This window comes from Myotis nattereri, assembly GCF_964212035.1.
Source record: "Myotis nattereri genome assembly, chromosome: 1".
Lineage (NCBI taxonomy): Eukaryota > Metazoa > Chordata > Mammalia > Chiroptera > Vespertilionidae > Myotis > Myotis nattereri.
This window is the reverse complement of record NC_138075.1, coordinates 222258663-222273476: the sequence shown is the minus strand read 5'-3', so window position 1 is coordinate 222273476 and position 14814 is coordinate 222258663. Positions and strand designations below refer to the sequence as shown.

The 14814-nt window shown below is 44.6% G+C and overlaps 1 protein-coding gene across 1 annotated transcript in view; it reads left to right on the top strand.

The window, feature by feature from the left end:
• Positions 1-14814, top strand: part of LOC308524314 (uncharacterized protein) — a 38149-nt gene continuing 23335 nt past the window's right edge. The window contains exons 1-3 of the mRNA XM_081098644.1: positions 1-131; positions 5349-5401; positions 8923-8988. Coding sequence (XP_080954770.1) covers positions 4-131; positions 5349-5401; positions 8923-8988 — 247 coding nt within the window. The 5' untranslated portion in view covers positions 1-3. The remainder of the gene's footprint in view (positions 132-5348; positions 5402-8922; positions 8989-14814) is intronic.

Here is a 14814-nt window from a genome sequence, read left to right as displayed (position 1 = left end):
CAGATGGACCAGGGAAGAGAGGATGGACTCCGCCGCTGTTGCTCAGTGCGGGAGCCCTCGGTGCGCGGCGGAGAGGAGAGGATTCCGGCGGGAACTCGACTCCTGGCGCCACCGCCTCATGCACTGTGTAGGTAAGAGAGACCCGGGCTGGGCCGCGGCTCCGCGCGGCGGCGTCCGCCGCGACCCGAGGAGTTTGGGGCTGAGTTGAATCTCCCGTTCGGGTCAGTTCAATGGGGGAGCGAGCTGGGAGCGGCGGCGGCGCGGCGGCCCGGGCTCGCCTTTTGTCTGGGGGCTCCCGGCCCGGCGCGGTCCGCGCTCCTTCCCCGTCGGAGCTGTTGGGCTCCCCGGGAACTGTTAGTTCGGACCCGCTCGCCCAGCCCCCGGGGGAACCGCTCGCTCGCGCCGTCCCCCAAACTCCTCGGCGCCTCTCGCCGCCCGGCGTCCGCCCGGTCTGGAGGGAGGAAGCGGCCCCGCGGTCGGCGTCCGGGCGGAGGGGAGCCGGCGGGAGAAAGGCGGGCTGGTCCGCGCCCCCACCGGGCGCACACACACCCCCTTCTCGCCGCCGGGGGCCGGGCCGGCCGCCGCCACCGAGTTCCAGAGGAGGGCATCCCGGGCGACCCCCCGCCCCCCGGCGCTCGCGGGGCCGGGACCTCGGAAAGCCGGCAGGGGGCCTCGGGGCAGCGGGGGCGGCGCCCGAGGGGCGGGGGCGCCCTCCTCTGCCCTCTCGCGCTCGGCGGCGGCGCGGTGTGTACCCCTTTAAGAAGGAGCCGCTGGAGCGCTGACGGTTGGGATTTGAAGTTCTTCCTCCCTCTTTGGAAGTCTGGACGGCGGGGAGCCGGGGGACTGTTGCCATAGAGATGACACCCTCACCCCCCTTCTCTGCGCGGACGCCCCGGCGACTCTGGTCCTCTTTCGCTGTCATGTGCTGGACCCGTCCCCGCACTTACCCGCACGACACCCTCCCGCCTCCCTCCCGCGTCCTCCTGACCGTTCGTCTTCCCAGTCGGTGGGGTCGGCGTCGTTCGTGCTTCTCAAACTTCTGGGCTCGGAGCTGTCATTCTGCAGGTGGCCGGGGGCGGCGGGCGGTGGCGGGACCTCCGGACCTTCGCCGCCGGCGCTCGCTTTTCTGTCCGAGTGGGGCGTGTGCAGGGAGCTGTTCTCCCGCAGGTTGGTGTCCTGGGCAGGAAGGGGGCGACGCGGGGACAGGGACGGGGGGTGCTGTGCGCGTGTGTTTTGGAAGGGGATTTGGGGTGAGAGAGGAAGGGAAGTGTGGGTAGTGGAAGCAGCTGGCTCGGTGGGCGATTAAATCTTGGCACCTGGAGTGGAGGCACTAACCTCCTACTTGTTTCCATCTGTTCTTGCGCCACCTCGAGCCGCCCCCCACCCCCACCCCCACCCCGGTTTGTTCGTTTAGCGCCTGGAGGAAGACCCTTCTTTCTGGCTAGTGAGCAGGAGGTCGCAGTAGGATGAACTAGTACAACTTCAACTCAGAGGCGTGCACTGCAGAATACGGTGGACATAGGAACTATTACTAGGGGCACTTTTATGTTTAAGCCACTTACTGTTTACCCTTATAAAATAGGTTTTGGTCTTATCTAAGGAGACATTCTGGAAAATAGCTTTGATGGAGTTCTCATAAGTGATTTTAGTTTAAAAAAGTGTAGAAAAACACACACGGTATTCTTTACATAAAATTTTAAAGGTAAGTGTTATTAGTGCTTCCAGAATACAAAGTGGACCCGTTTTTATTGGAAAGATCTCTTCTGCCGACAACCTGTTTAGAAATTGGGTTCATATGAATTAGGATCAGGGTAACGGCATTGTAACACTGGCTGGAGACATTATTGTGTCAAGTTTTCCCCGAGGCACGCAGTGATTTTACGATGTTTTTGGTCAATTTTAAGTTTTTGAATCCTTTAAGGTTTTTATCCCCTCATCTTTTTGCTTATGTGGGTACATTAAGTATGCTCTGTATTTAAAAATATATGTGATTTTGAAAAATAGTCAAATTTTAATTAAATACAAAATTAATTGAATTTCATGGGAAAAAGGACTTTCTGCCTTACCTACTTGGGTACTGAAGTAGGATTGGGAAACATTGAAAATTGAGTTCATGCTGTTATGTCTAACATGCAATCTCTGTATTACATTTTTAATGTAATATATAATTATACCATATTAGAAAGGAAATGTTTAACTGGGCTCTAACTATATTGCGAATTTTCCCCCATAGTCCTAGTCCTAGTCAGGAGACCTAGTAAGACCCGTCTCATACTTTTGTTTTTGCATTGTTATTTTTATTTTATTTTTTAATTTTTTAAATACATCTTTATTGATTTCAGAGAGGAAGGGAGAAGGAAAGAGAGATAGAAACATCAATGATGAGAGAGAATCATTGATTGGCTGCCTCCTGCACATCCCCCACTGGGGATAAAGCCCGCAACCCAGTCATGTGCCCTTGGCTGGAATCAAACCTGGGACACTTCAGTCCACAGGCTGACGCTCTATCCACTGAGCCAAACCAGCTAGGGCGCATTGTTATTTTTAAATAAACAATGAAACTCTCTTAAACAAGAAATTCACTTGTTGCTTGGGTTTTGTTTGTTTTTTCAGTACCCTATATGTGAAGCATCTATTCATAGTGTGAATTGGGATTACATGTAGTTTGTGTACTTATTTCAATTTATCTTTTGCTATTAATGTGCTTACATTCAATATTTCACGTTATAAACATTTGCAAACCGACATATTCTTTTTCCTTTGCATGTTTGTATGTGTGTGTATATACATGTGTATATATAAATTTCCGTATTGCATATCCAGTGCTCTTACGACTTGAAACCGTTTTTATAAAATATGATCCTTTCTGCCATTGGGAGAGAAAATTTTTCAAAAGTGTTATTTTTAAATAAGGAAATTGTAAGCAATGTCTTAGGATTGTACCACAAGTTAGTATTAATCCAGTCGTAATGTTTTAAATTTCAATTCCTAGAATAAGTCTTTCATTTGATTCACTTATAACATATATAATATTCTACTTTTATGGGGGGAAAGTTCATCATCCTTGTAGTTAGCCAAGATGTACCAAAACACCACATTTCTGAATTTAGTTGAGTTAGCCACACTTGGAGTTGGAGAGGCTTCATTGATAGAGATTAAGACACTTCAATTGTGTGGCACAAGTACCCCAGGCATTTCAAAACAAATAGATGTTAATGAGGAATGGTATTATTATAGGTGCTTTCTTAGAAGACCTAGAATTTTTGAGCCAGGCAAAATAAGGAATGGAGAAGGAAAAGAAGGAGAAGCCTATAGAGGCAAAGAAAAAGGAATGAACAGAGTGTTTTGGGAATAGAGTTGAGACAACCCTCTCTACCTTACTGGAGTAGAGGGTATACTAGTGGTAAAAGAAGCTATGTAAAGTGGAATAACCTCAAAATTTATTTTTTTAGTCTTTCATTTTTAAAAATAGTATTTCTTCTAATTTCTACCTGTACATATAGAAGTTGATTTCACCTATCAGGGAGGGGATTAAGATCATCTGATAAACTCTTTTATAAATCTCATATTTATATGAGCACTAGTGGCCCGGTGCATGAAATTTTTGCACATTAAAAGGGGATTAATTAGAGGAAATATTTTAATATTGCTATTTGCCCTTTCTCTATAATAGAAGTGTCAGAGATGAAAGAAAATTAGTAAAATGTATATGAAAATCCTCCTCTTGTCAGAGTCTGGGGCACACTGCGGGACTCAGAGTCAAGTCCCTGCACACCCGCGGCGCCTCAAAATTGCGTGAGACCCAAACCCAGCCGGCCCCACCCTTGTCAAGCCCTGCTGGGAGTGGGCACAGCCTCAGGTCCCCCGTCAAGCCCCATTGGGCAGGGACGCAGCCTCAGGTCTCCCAGCCCAGCGCTGAGGGGGGGGTGCAGCCTCAGGTCCCCTGTCAAGCCCCGCCAGGTGGGGGGCACAGCCTCAGTTCCCTGACCTGGCGCTGGGGTGGGGTGTGCGGCCGTTGGTTCCTCCGGCCAGGGCGAGGGGGCGCGCCTTGAGGTCCTCTGTCAAGCCCTGCATACCAGGGGGCACAGTCTTAGGTCCCCTGGCCTGTTGCTGGGGCAGGGGCGCAGGCTCAGGTCCTCAGTCTGGGGCGCGGGTTGCAGCCTCAGCCCAGAACCGGGGCCAGGGGGCTGCACCCTGAGTTCCCCCATCAAGCCCTGCCAGGTGAGGGGCGCGGCCTCAGATCTCCTGGCCTGGAGCTGGGGCCGGGGTGTGTGGCCTGAGGTTCCTCAGCCTGGTGCCGGGGCAAGGGGAGCAGCCTGAGGTCCCCTGTCAAGCCCCACCAGCTGGGGGACGCAGCCTCAGGTCCTTGCTGATTGCTTGTTAAGGCTCTTTATGGGAACTCGTCCTCCACTGTGTGTGCTGCCATCTTGCATTACTGAATCCCTGCCTCCCCTGTAGGTGCAGCCATCTTGACCATTATGGCATGACAGCAGTTTGCATATCCCTTCTTTATTAGATAAGATACCACATTTTCCTTATATTTGTCTTTTTATCCTTTTAGTCTCAAAAGCGTTTTTTCCCACATACAGTTTTTCTGTGTAGTCTGTATCATGATTTTGCTTTCAAATCATTGTTCTATCCGATACAAAAAGGTTTTATTTTTGAGAATCGTGGAATTTTTATTATGCTATGAGCATGTAGACAGCTACAGTGGGCCCTTGACTTACAAGTGTCCTGACTAACGAGTTTTTCGAGATATGAGCCATCTCTCAGCCAATTTTTTGCTTTGAGTTGTAAGCTAAAATTCGGGTTACGAACCAGCTTCAGATACCCCACCGCTAGTTGGCGCAGTGAACGTCACAGTGACCGCCACAAATTCAGCCCAGCATTCAATTCATTGTGATGGTGAAAATTGATTTGACATACGAGTAATTTGAGTTACGAGCTCCGTCCCGGAACAAATTAAACTCATAAGTCAAGGCACCACTGTAATTACCTTTCTTTTTTTTTTAAGTAGAGCTAAATCGTTTTATTTTTTTACTTTTTTTTCTTTATTGATTAAGGTATTACATATGGGTTCTTATCCTACTATTGTCCCCCCGCCCCACCCCACCTCACCCCACTCCACTCATGCTCTCACCCCCCGGTGTCTATGTCCATTGGTTAGGCTTATATGCATGCATACAAGTCCTTTGGTTGATCTCTCCCCCTCTCCGCCCTCCCCTACCTTCCCTCTGAGGTTTGACGATGCTTCTCTGTCTCTGGATCTGTTTTTGTTCATCAGTTTATGTTGTTCATTGTACTCCACAAATGAGTGAAATCATGTGGTATTTATCTTTCTCTGACAGGCTCATTTCGCTTAGCATAATGCTCTCCAGTTCCATCCATGCTGTTGCAAATGGTAAGAGTTCCTTCTTTTTTACAGCAGCATAGTATTCCATCGTGTAGATGTACCACAGTTTTCTAATCCATTCATCTGCTGATGGGCACTTAAGCTGTTTCCAAATCTTAGCTATGGTAAATTATGCTTCAGTGAACATAGGGGTGCATATATCCTTTCTGATCAGTGTTTCTAGTTTCTTGGGATATATTCCTAGAAATGGGATAACTGGGTCAAATGGGAGTTCCATTTTTAGGTTTTTTGAGGAAACTCCATACTGTTCTCCACAGTGGCTGCACCAGTCTGCATTCCCACCAGCAGTGCACAGGGGTTCCTTTTTCTCCACATCTTCGCCAGCACTTGTCATTTGTTGATTTTTTGATGATAGCCATTCTGACAGGTGTGAGATGGGACTGCATTGTCATTTTGATTTGCATCTCTCGGACGATTAGTGACTTTTAGCATGTTTTCATATGTCTAATTACCTTTCCCTATTAAATTTACTGATGACTTTGACACCTGAGTTTTAGCCTTCCATCTTTACTCTAAACCCTGACCATTATTCATGATTGACTTTAGTTTGCTTGTTTGTTTTTTAAGGATGAACCCATCAAGTCATCTACTGACCTTTAACTTTCTCTGCTGCAGAAACTATCCGTTATGCCTTTTCTTTAAAAAAAAAATTAGCAAGGTTTATTAACATATAATTTAGAGAATATAGTTCTATGAGTTTTAACACACAAACAATTGGATAACCAGTTTCTCAATAAACAAGATATAAAACAGTTCCATTATCCCTAAAAGTTGTTTTGTGATTCTTCAGAGTTATTTCCTTACCTAGGTAACGTGGCACTAGCGACCATTGGTCTGCTCTGACGCTATAGTTTTGCTTTTCCCAGAGAATAAATAAGTGAAATCATTAGGTATATGCTTTTGAGTCTGGTTTTTTCATTTAACAATATGCATTTGATATATATCCGTGTTGTTGCATGTATCAGTAGTTTGTTCCTTTGGCTATGTAGTATTCCATTATACCAGTTTGTTTTTTCATTCAATGGTTGAAGGACATTGGATTGTTTCCAGTTTGGAGTAAATGTGACTGAAACTCTATGAATACTTGTGTATAGGTGTTTGTGTAAGTGTAGTTTCCATTTCTGTTTGGTAAATATTTAGGAGTGGGATTGTTTGATCATGTGGTAGTGCATGTTTAAATTACTAGAAATTGTCAAACTTTTCTAAAATGGTTGTGTCATTTTGCATTCCACCAGCAATTTATGAGAAATCCAATTGAGTAAACGTGTATAAGGTTAGGCTATATATTTTGTTCAATATACAATAGAATGACATCTTAAAATAGTTTGTTTGCATTGTTAATTTTTGGAGTCCATTGATCACAGCATAATAGAACTAGATTATCTTAGTAAAAGAAAGAGATTTGAGGCTTTTTCGCTCTGAGGTTTTACCCAGTAGGAAAGTCTTTTCGATAGTGTTCTTGAAAGTGTTCTCTGGTTCTAGTTCATTTACTTTTCTGCCTGGAATGTCCACTCATGAGAACTAGTACTGAATCATTTCACAAAGATTTTATTAAGTGCATATTTCCTAAGTTCCATGATAACTACTTTGTCAAATCTAAGACATCATAAGTTACTAGGGGCCCAGTGCACAAGTTCATGCACCTGAAAGGAACTGTGGACCATGAGGCTGTGGTAGGCACAGGGGCGGGTCTCAGCCCATCCTCTGTGCCCCCGCCCAGCCCCTCCTGCCGTGGCCCCCGGTCACCTGTCTGCCCACAGCCCCACTCCCACCGCCACCACTCCCACACACTGATGGCACTGGCCCTGGTCATACCTGCTGAAGGCACTAAGCAGTTGGGGCCGGCGCCAGCAGCAGGTGCAAATGGCAGCTGCTGGCCTGATCACCCCTCAGGAGCAGGGGGAGGTGGAGAAGCCGTGAGGGACGATTGGTGCCGGCAGCTGCCAGTCACTCCTGCTGATGGCACCGAGCGATCGGGACCTGCGCTGGGCGCTGGCAGTGGTTGTGAGCAGCAGCTCTGGCGCCAGTCATGGGTACAAGCGCCGGGCGGGACCACAGAGCAAGGGAGTAAAGAATTTTCAGTAACCACCAGAGGCTCACCCTCTGCCTTAGTCTGGCGCCCCTACTCACCTGCTCCACCATCCCGCCGCAGCTGACAGCCACCTGTTCTGCACACACCCCCTGGTGTCATAGGGACCGGTTGTTCCGCCATTTGGTCTATTTGCATATTAGCCTTTTATTATATAGGATAAGATGCATCATTTCCTCATGTTCTGTGTCACTTTTTTTTTGTTTTGTTACTCTGACACATCAACTTGAATATGCATCTTGATTATAGAGATGTTAACATGTCTTTTTAAAGCATGATTTATGGAACATTTCTAGAGTAGTATTTCTGCCTTTTTACAATTTAGGACTATCACTGAGAAAATATCCTTTATCTTTCATTTTTCAGATCTATCATTCTACTTTAATATTTTCCCTCCCTAATTTAAGCATTCTTTAAGTAGTTCCTTTTCTTAATTTCCCAGTTATTTTGCCATTCTGGTCATTTTCCTTTGGATGCCTTGTAGTTTATAAAAAAACTGCTTAAAATTTAATATAATACAGATTTCAAAAAGAAAATTGCAAAATCTTAAAATTAGTATATCCAGAAAGTAGGACACTATGTAAGTTCGTGAACGAGGTTTTTAACTTGACAAGATTTTCAATAATTTTTTAAAATAGTCCATACCCATGAATAAATTATTTTCATGATTTTTACAAGTAGGTTAACATTTTATTTATACCTTATATATTTTTTAATCCTCACCCGAGGATATGTTTGTTGATTTTAGAGAGGGGTAAGGGAAGGGGGGGGGAAACAGTGGGGAACATCGATGTGAAAGAGAAACATCACTTGATTGCCTCCTGTAGGCGCCCCTACAGGGATCAAACCCACAGCCTAGTTATGTGTCCCAACCTGGAATTGAACTGCAGCCTTTTTGGTGCCCTGGATGATGTTACAACCAACTGAGCCACCTCGCCGGGGCCATCATACTTTTCATAGCAAGAATTTCTCTCCACTGGCACTCATTTACTCATTTTGGTAATTGAGGTTCAAGATGCTACTTTTTATAAACTAACATAGGTTGTTAACAAATATAAACAGAATTATACATCTTTTCTAGTTATTTTTCTCCTCTCTACAAAATTATTACAAAAGAAATCTGCCCATAATAATTTAACCTGGGAATATTTCTAAATGACAAAAATGTTTACCTGTTTTAGTAGTGAACATTTACATTTGAATGTTTCTTTATAATCATGTAATTTCTGATAGTTATTATATGACTGTTTATTATGTTATGTATTTCCTAGTTCAAATTAATTCAACTAAAGGAAAAATGACACCTTATAGTATGTTAAGTTTATAATTTGGTGATTCCTATAGAGTTTATGGTTTTTTGTTATTGTAAAATTAAGCTTTCTTTCATAGTTAATATTCTTTTCTTTCTTTAATAACACAGGTTTTGAGAGTATTTTAGAAGGGCTTTATGGACCACGGCTACGAAGACACCTCAGTTTATTTGAAGGTAACGTTTTATTTCAAAATTTTAACCTTCTGTCCCATTTAACAAATGAGAAATGGATGTTCTACACTAACTTTATACTAAACATGAATTTGTGTTATTGTTTAATTAAAAATATTTTAAATGAATACATAAAGTGATCCAAATATTCCTATTATTACATAATGTTATAATCTTCAAAAATTTTAGATACTGATTCAAAATTGTAAATGAAGTTTGTTTTGGCTCAGTGGTAAAATTTGATTTGTCATTTTATACATTACATTCCCTGTAAAGGGAATTTAAAGAGGACTTAAAAGGGTTCAGTTGCCTGTTGCTTATGATACAGGCATTCTAGAACTCCGATTGTCACTCTGAGAAATCCTGCCATATGTGTTCAGTTTTCTATTTATGTGTAGCCTCCTCTATTTATTATAGCCCACCCTTCCAAATGTTGTTGCATAAATCCTGGTATACGATTTTGATCTGTATTATAATTGCTGTGGTAGCATAGTTTAGCTGTTTTACTGCTTGCTTGGAAACCTAGAGCACTAGGAGAGAACATTTTTGTAGGCATGTGAAAGTTTATAGTACAGTTCATTTACAAAATGGGTAATGCTAGAATAGATTTTCTAGTTTGATTTTGATTGAATTATTTCTGTATCTTGTCACTTTTCAATGCTAACTCTTTTACCTTCTGCCCTACTCTGGTACCTTCCTTTCTATTAAGACCAAAGTCCTATCTAGTAGACTTAAAGGCCCTTCCCTCTGTGTATGTAAGTCTGTTGAGTTGAGGTAGTTACAGTGATAGTTGGTGTAGTCAAAAGTTTTCTGCTCATTCTTTGTTAATGTTGAGGAGGATGATTGAGCTATGAATCATAGAGCTGACAGTATCTATGCAAGATCATTTGTCCCAACCACCCATCTTCAATCAGATGAATGATATCCATGCAGAACATGACAATAAGGATCAAGATTCCAAAATATTCCCATTCCAAAATTTTATCATTCTTATGGCTAAGATCTTTATCTTATCTTTTAAACTTTCAACATCTCTCACTGTGTCATAGCTTAACACTGAATTAAATATTTTTACCTGTTATAAGCAAAACTGACTATAGTTTCACCTTTTTTTTCTGAGCTTATAAATAAAGGAAAAATCTAAGAAATAAGAGTTTAACCTATGCTTGGTATTTCTCCAGCCTGCTGTTTTTCATTCATGTCAGAAGGCAGCATTATACTTAATTGCTTTCTGATAACCCAAAGTCCAGCTTGTGATTTTTAGCCTCTTGCTTTCATTTACTTACATATATAGTTCTGAATATATGTACGAATTTATGTTCCTTCAGAAATTAGTTATTACACAAAAGACAGAATGTTCTAAGGAAATAAATACATGTATTGTATTTTTTGACAATTATTTCTTTTGTGTACAAATAACACATGTTCATTTTAGGAAATTAGAATATATAAATGAGCCCAAAAGTAAAAAATCAGTCCATGACCCACAGATAACGTTTAACATTTTTATAATTAAGTTTAAATATAGGTGTGATAGTACAGGATTTAAAATAGACTGGTAATTCTACCTTGCTAATAGCTTTTGCATGATGTTTGTAGTTTATTATTTCACTTTTTTTTTCATTTGATCCGAAAATAAGTTAAGTAATGGTGGGATCCTTATTTTTTTGGTGTGGAAATTTAAAAAAACAAAACAAAACTTTACGGCTTGACTAGTTACAGCTAGTAAGTTCAAGTCCTAGATTTTCATAGACTTCAAACACAGTTTTCTTTACTTTATTCTGTACTGGATCTTATGTTCCTATTTGCTGCCTTTTCCAAGTTCAGATAAATAGCAGGAATATTTCTGGACCACTGCCAAAAATCAAAGGAAGCTATCACTACACTTTATATTCCAAAAATTATATTGTCTTCTATGTATTATCTTCAAATGTGTGTTTGGATTGATGCAAGAGTATCCTAAGGGCTGATTCTAACTAAATTTTACTCATAATCACTTCAAAAACAGATAAGTCTATTTTCTGTCTAGTTTACCAGAAACATATTAAACTTCATTATGTATTCAAAAGTATGAGAGTAAATTACTGTGGTACACCAGTGCTTTTCAAATTAGTCCTAGTGTAACTGCCTCAGATTGATAATGGTTGCTTTATGGTTTGAGGCTCTACATATGAATTTATTTGGAAAAAGAAATTGGCAGGTGGTGGGGGCTGGGGAGCAGTTCTGTTACAGGGAGTAAGTTTCAAAAATCACTGTCTGTACTAAGTATAGTTGGGAGGACAATGTTATATCTTCAGAAAACCTTTCATCACAAAATGTTCGTTTTCCACAAATATTCTATATTATAGTAATCTAATCTAATAAAAGACAAACATGGTAATTAACCGTACCTCCGACAGGCTTCACATTGGCTAATCAGGGCGATATGCAAATTAACTGCCAAGAAAGATGGCAGTTAACCACCAAAAAAGATGGCAGCACACATAGGCGCAATGCTGGGAGGCAAACTGGGAAGGACGGAAGAAGCTGCCTGCTGCTGACGGTTATTGGAAACCCAGGCGCCAGGCAAGAACCGGGCAGCCTTTGCCCGGCCCCCCAGGCATAAATGGAGAAGCGGGGGCCTTTGCCCCGCCCCTCAGGCATGATCGGAGAAGCGGAAAAGCCGGGGCCTTTGTCCGGCCCCTCCAGGCATGATCGGAGAAGCGGGGGCCTTTGCCCGGCCCCCAAGGCATGATCAGAGAAGCAGGGGCTTTGGCCCGGCCCCCGAGGTGTGATCGGAGAAGCGGGGGGTTTGCCCGGCACCCCAGGCATGATCGGAGAAGCGGGGGCCTTTGCCCCGCCCCCAGCATGATCGCAGAAGCGGGGGCCTTTGTCTGGCCCCCCAGGCATGATCGGAGAAGGGGGGGCCTTTGACCGGCCCCTCAGGCGTGATCGGAGAAGAGGGGGGCTTTGCCTGGCCCCTAGGCGGGATTGGAGAACCGGGGGGCTTTGTCCCGCCTCCCAGGCATGATCGGAGAACCGGGGGGCTTTGCCCGGCCCCCCAGGGTGATTGGAGAAGTGGGGGCCTTTGCCTGGCTCCCCAGCCATGATCAGAGAAGCGGGGGCCTTTGCCCGGCCCCCAGGCATGATCGGAGAAGCTGGGCGGGGCAGGGAAGAGGCAGCACTGACACCTAAGTAGATTGCAAGGACCTTTCAAACTGTGCGGGGTAAAACCCCGTGAGACCAGGTCCTGACGCCCACATAGATCGAACTGCAAACCCCCTGAGACCAGGTCCTAGCTGCCACATAGATCGCGAGCACCTTGCAAACTGCACTGGTAAAACCCCATGAAAATAGGTCCTGACTACCAGGTAGATCGCCAGCACCTTTCAAATGCAAACGCCATGAGAATGGGTCCTGGCTGCCGTGTAGATTGGGAGCACCTTGCAAACTGCACGGGTAAAACCCCATGAGAATGGGTCCTGACCACCAGGTAGATAGCGAGCGTCTGTCAAACTGCAAACCCCATGAGAACAGGTCCTGGCTACCACCTAGATCGCGAGCACCTTTCAAATGCAAACCCCATGAGACCAGGTCCTGACTGCCACGTAGATCGCAAGCACCTTTCAAACTGCAAAGCCCATGAGACCGGGTCCTGGCTGCCATGTAGACCTCGAGCACCTTTCAATCTGCAAACCCCATGAGAACAGGTCCTGACCGCCAGGTAGATCGCGAGCACCTTGCATACTGCACGGGTAAAACCCCATGAGAACGGGTCCTGACCACCAGGTAGATCGCGAGCACCTTTCAAACAGCAAACCCCATGAGAATGGGTCCTGACTGCCAGGTAGATCCTGAGCACCTTTCAAATGCAAACCCCATGAGACCGGGTCCTGGCCACCACGTAGATCGCGAGCACCTTGCATACTGCACGGGTAAAACCCCATGAGACCAGATCCTGACTGCCCACGTAGATCGAACTGCAAACCCCCTGAAACCAGGTCCTAACCACTACGTAGAAAACTCCATAAGACCGGGTTCTAGCCACCACGTAGATCTTGAACACCTTTCAAACTATGTGGGTAAAACCCTGGCCTCTATGTGTGCTGCCACGTAGATCTTGGGGGGCCAGCAGCTGCCTCTTCCCTGCCTCCCTCCTCGTGTCCCACGCCGGTGATCAGAGAAGTACCTGTATTTTTTTTTCAAAGTACCTGTATTTTTAATAATTTCTTGACAATGTAAAAGAATTTTACATTATGACCCAAGGGTGGTGGGGTGAGGAGAAGGAGCAGCAGAAAAATCCAACAAACAAAAAGGGAAACAGAAATGCATGGTGGAAGGGATTTGAAGGGTGGGTAGGGGCATTGCCCAACTAAAATGCAATTGGTTTGTTACTGAGTACTATTCATGGGAAGACAGCATCCTGACTCCTTCTCTATACAGAATATTAGGAGTAAATATGATGCATCCAGGTGGAAATATGATTAGGGGTTGGAAGACAGACAGGGAAAGAAGTCATAAATAGACACTAAGAGAGTTACTGGCTTGCTTGATGCAAATACGGTCTCCAATAGTGATAGAATAAAAAAGTGGGGGATATCTCTGGAAGATTCAAGAGATAGGGGGCAACTCTTCTGTGGTTTTGACTTGCCCAGCAGATTTCCACATACACACGTGTACACGCCTATGTTTGCATGCACACACATGTACACATAACCGACTGACCTCCCTGGAAGCACAGAAGAAGAAGCCGCCCACCTTTGGTCCTGGTGCCAGCACCTGCGGCTGGCTGCAGCCCAGGAGACGGACAAGCCACCCACCTGAGGTCCCAGGCTGCAGCCACCCGGAGAAGCTGCCAGCCCTGTGGTCCAAGGCACCAGCGCCTGTGGCCAGGGAAACAGGTTCCCTCTTCTCTGACTGCAGTCATTACTTCAATATTCCCTTTCTGAATTTCTCTCCTGTGCTGCAACCCAATTCCACTTTTCATTAGAAGGATACGGAACAGAGAGAGCAGTGTTAAAAGCTTACATTTTTAAGCCGGTAAGGTTGGTACTTAAACATATACGTGGAAAACTATGTGAATTAAGGTCACAAAGGCTACAAAGGACAGGGACAGCGCATGACCTTTTACATCCAGCAATCCATATGGGGACTGAAAACTTTGCAATGATGACAATTACTGAAGATATGAATCAACTAAAATAGTTGACAGGGACAATTCTTCCATCTTTGAAAATATCTACATCAAATCTGTTTAAATAGATTTGCATCTGCATAACATAACACATTCTGACAAGACCACCACCACCACCAATGTGGTCAGTGTTGTGCCAATAAATGTTTAATAACTGAGGGACACCACCCCTCCCCGAGTGCACAAATTTTTGTGCACTGGGCTACTAGTCCTATATATTAAAAGAGAAACATGCAAATTAACAGTCCCTCTGCTATGCTCAAGCCACGCCCACAACCCAATCAGAGCAAGTATGCAAATTAACCCAACTAAGATGGCGGCGGCCACAGAGCTGGAACGTGGAGGAGGCTTGGGTTGCCCCCGGCGATGGAGGAAGCCAAGCTTCCCACCAGCCCTGGCCAGCCCTCACCTCCACTCAAGGCCACAAAGTGCCGGGAGCCGGTCCATCCTTGCTGTTTCAAGGGACCTGGCATATATGGCATACGGTTCTTAATATGTTTGCTCACCTTCTTGGCGCTGTGTTTTAACCAAGGTCACCTCTCCGAGAAAGGTTGAATCCCCAGGTAGGGATTTTCCCCTGAAGTTAGGGAGGGAATAAAACCTCTTAACTAAGTGCCAGGCGGGTAATTAATCATTTTAACTACGAACAATCATGC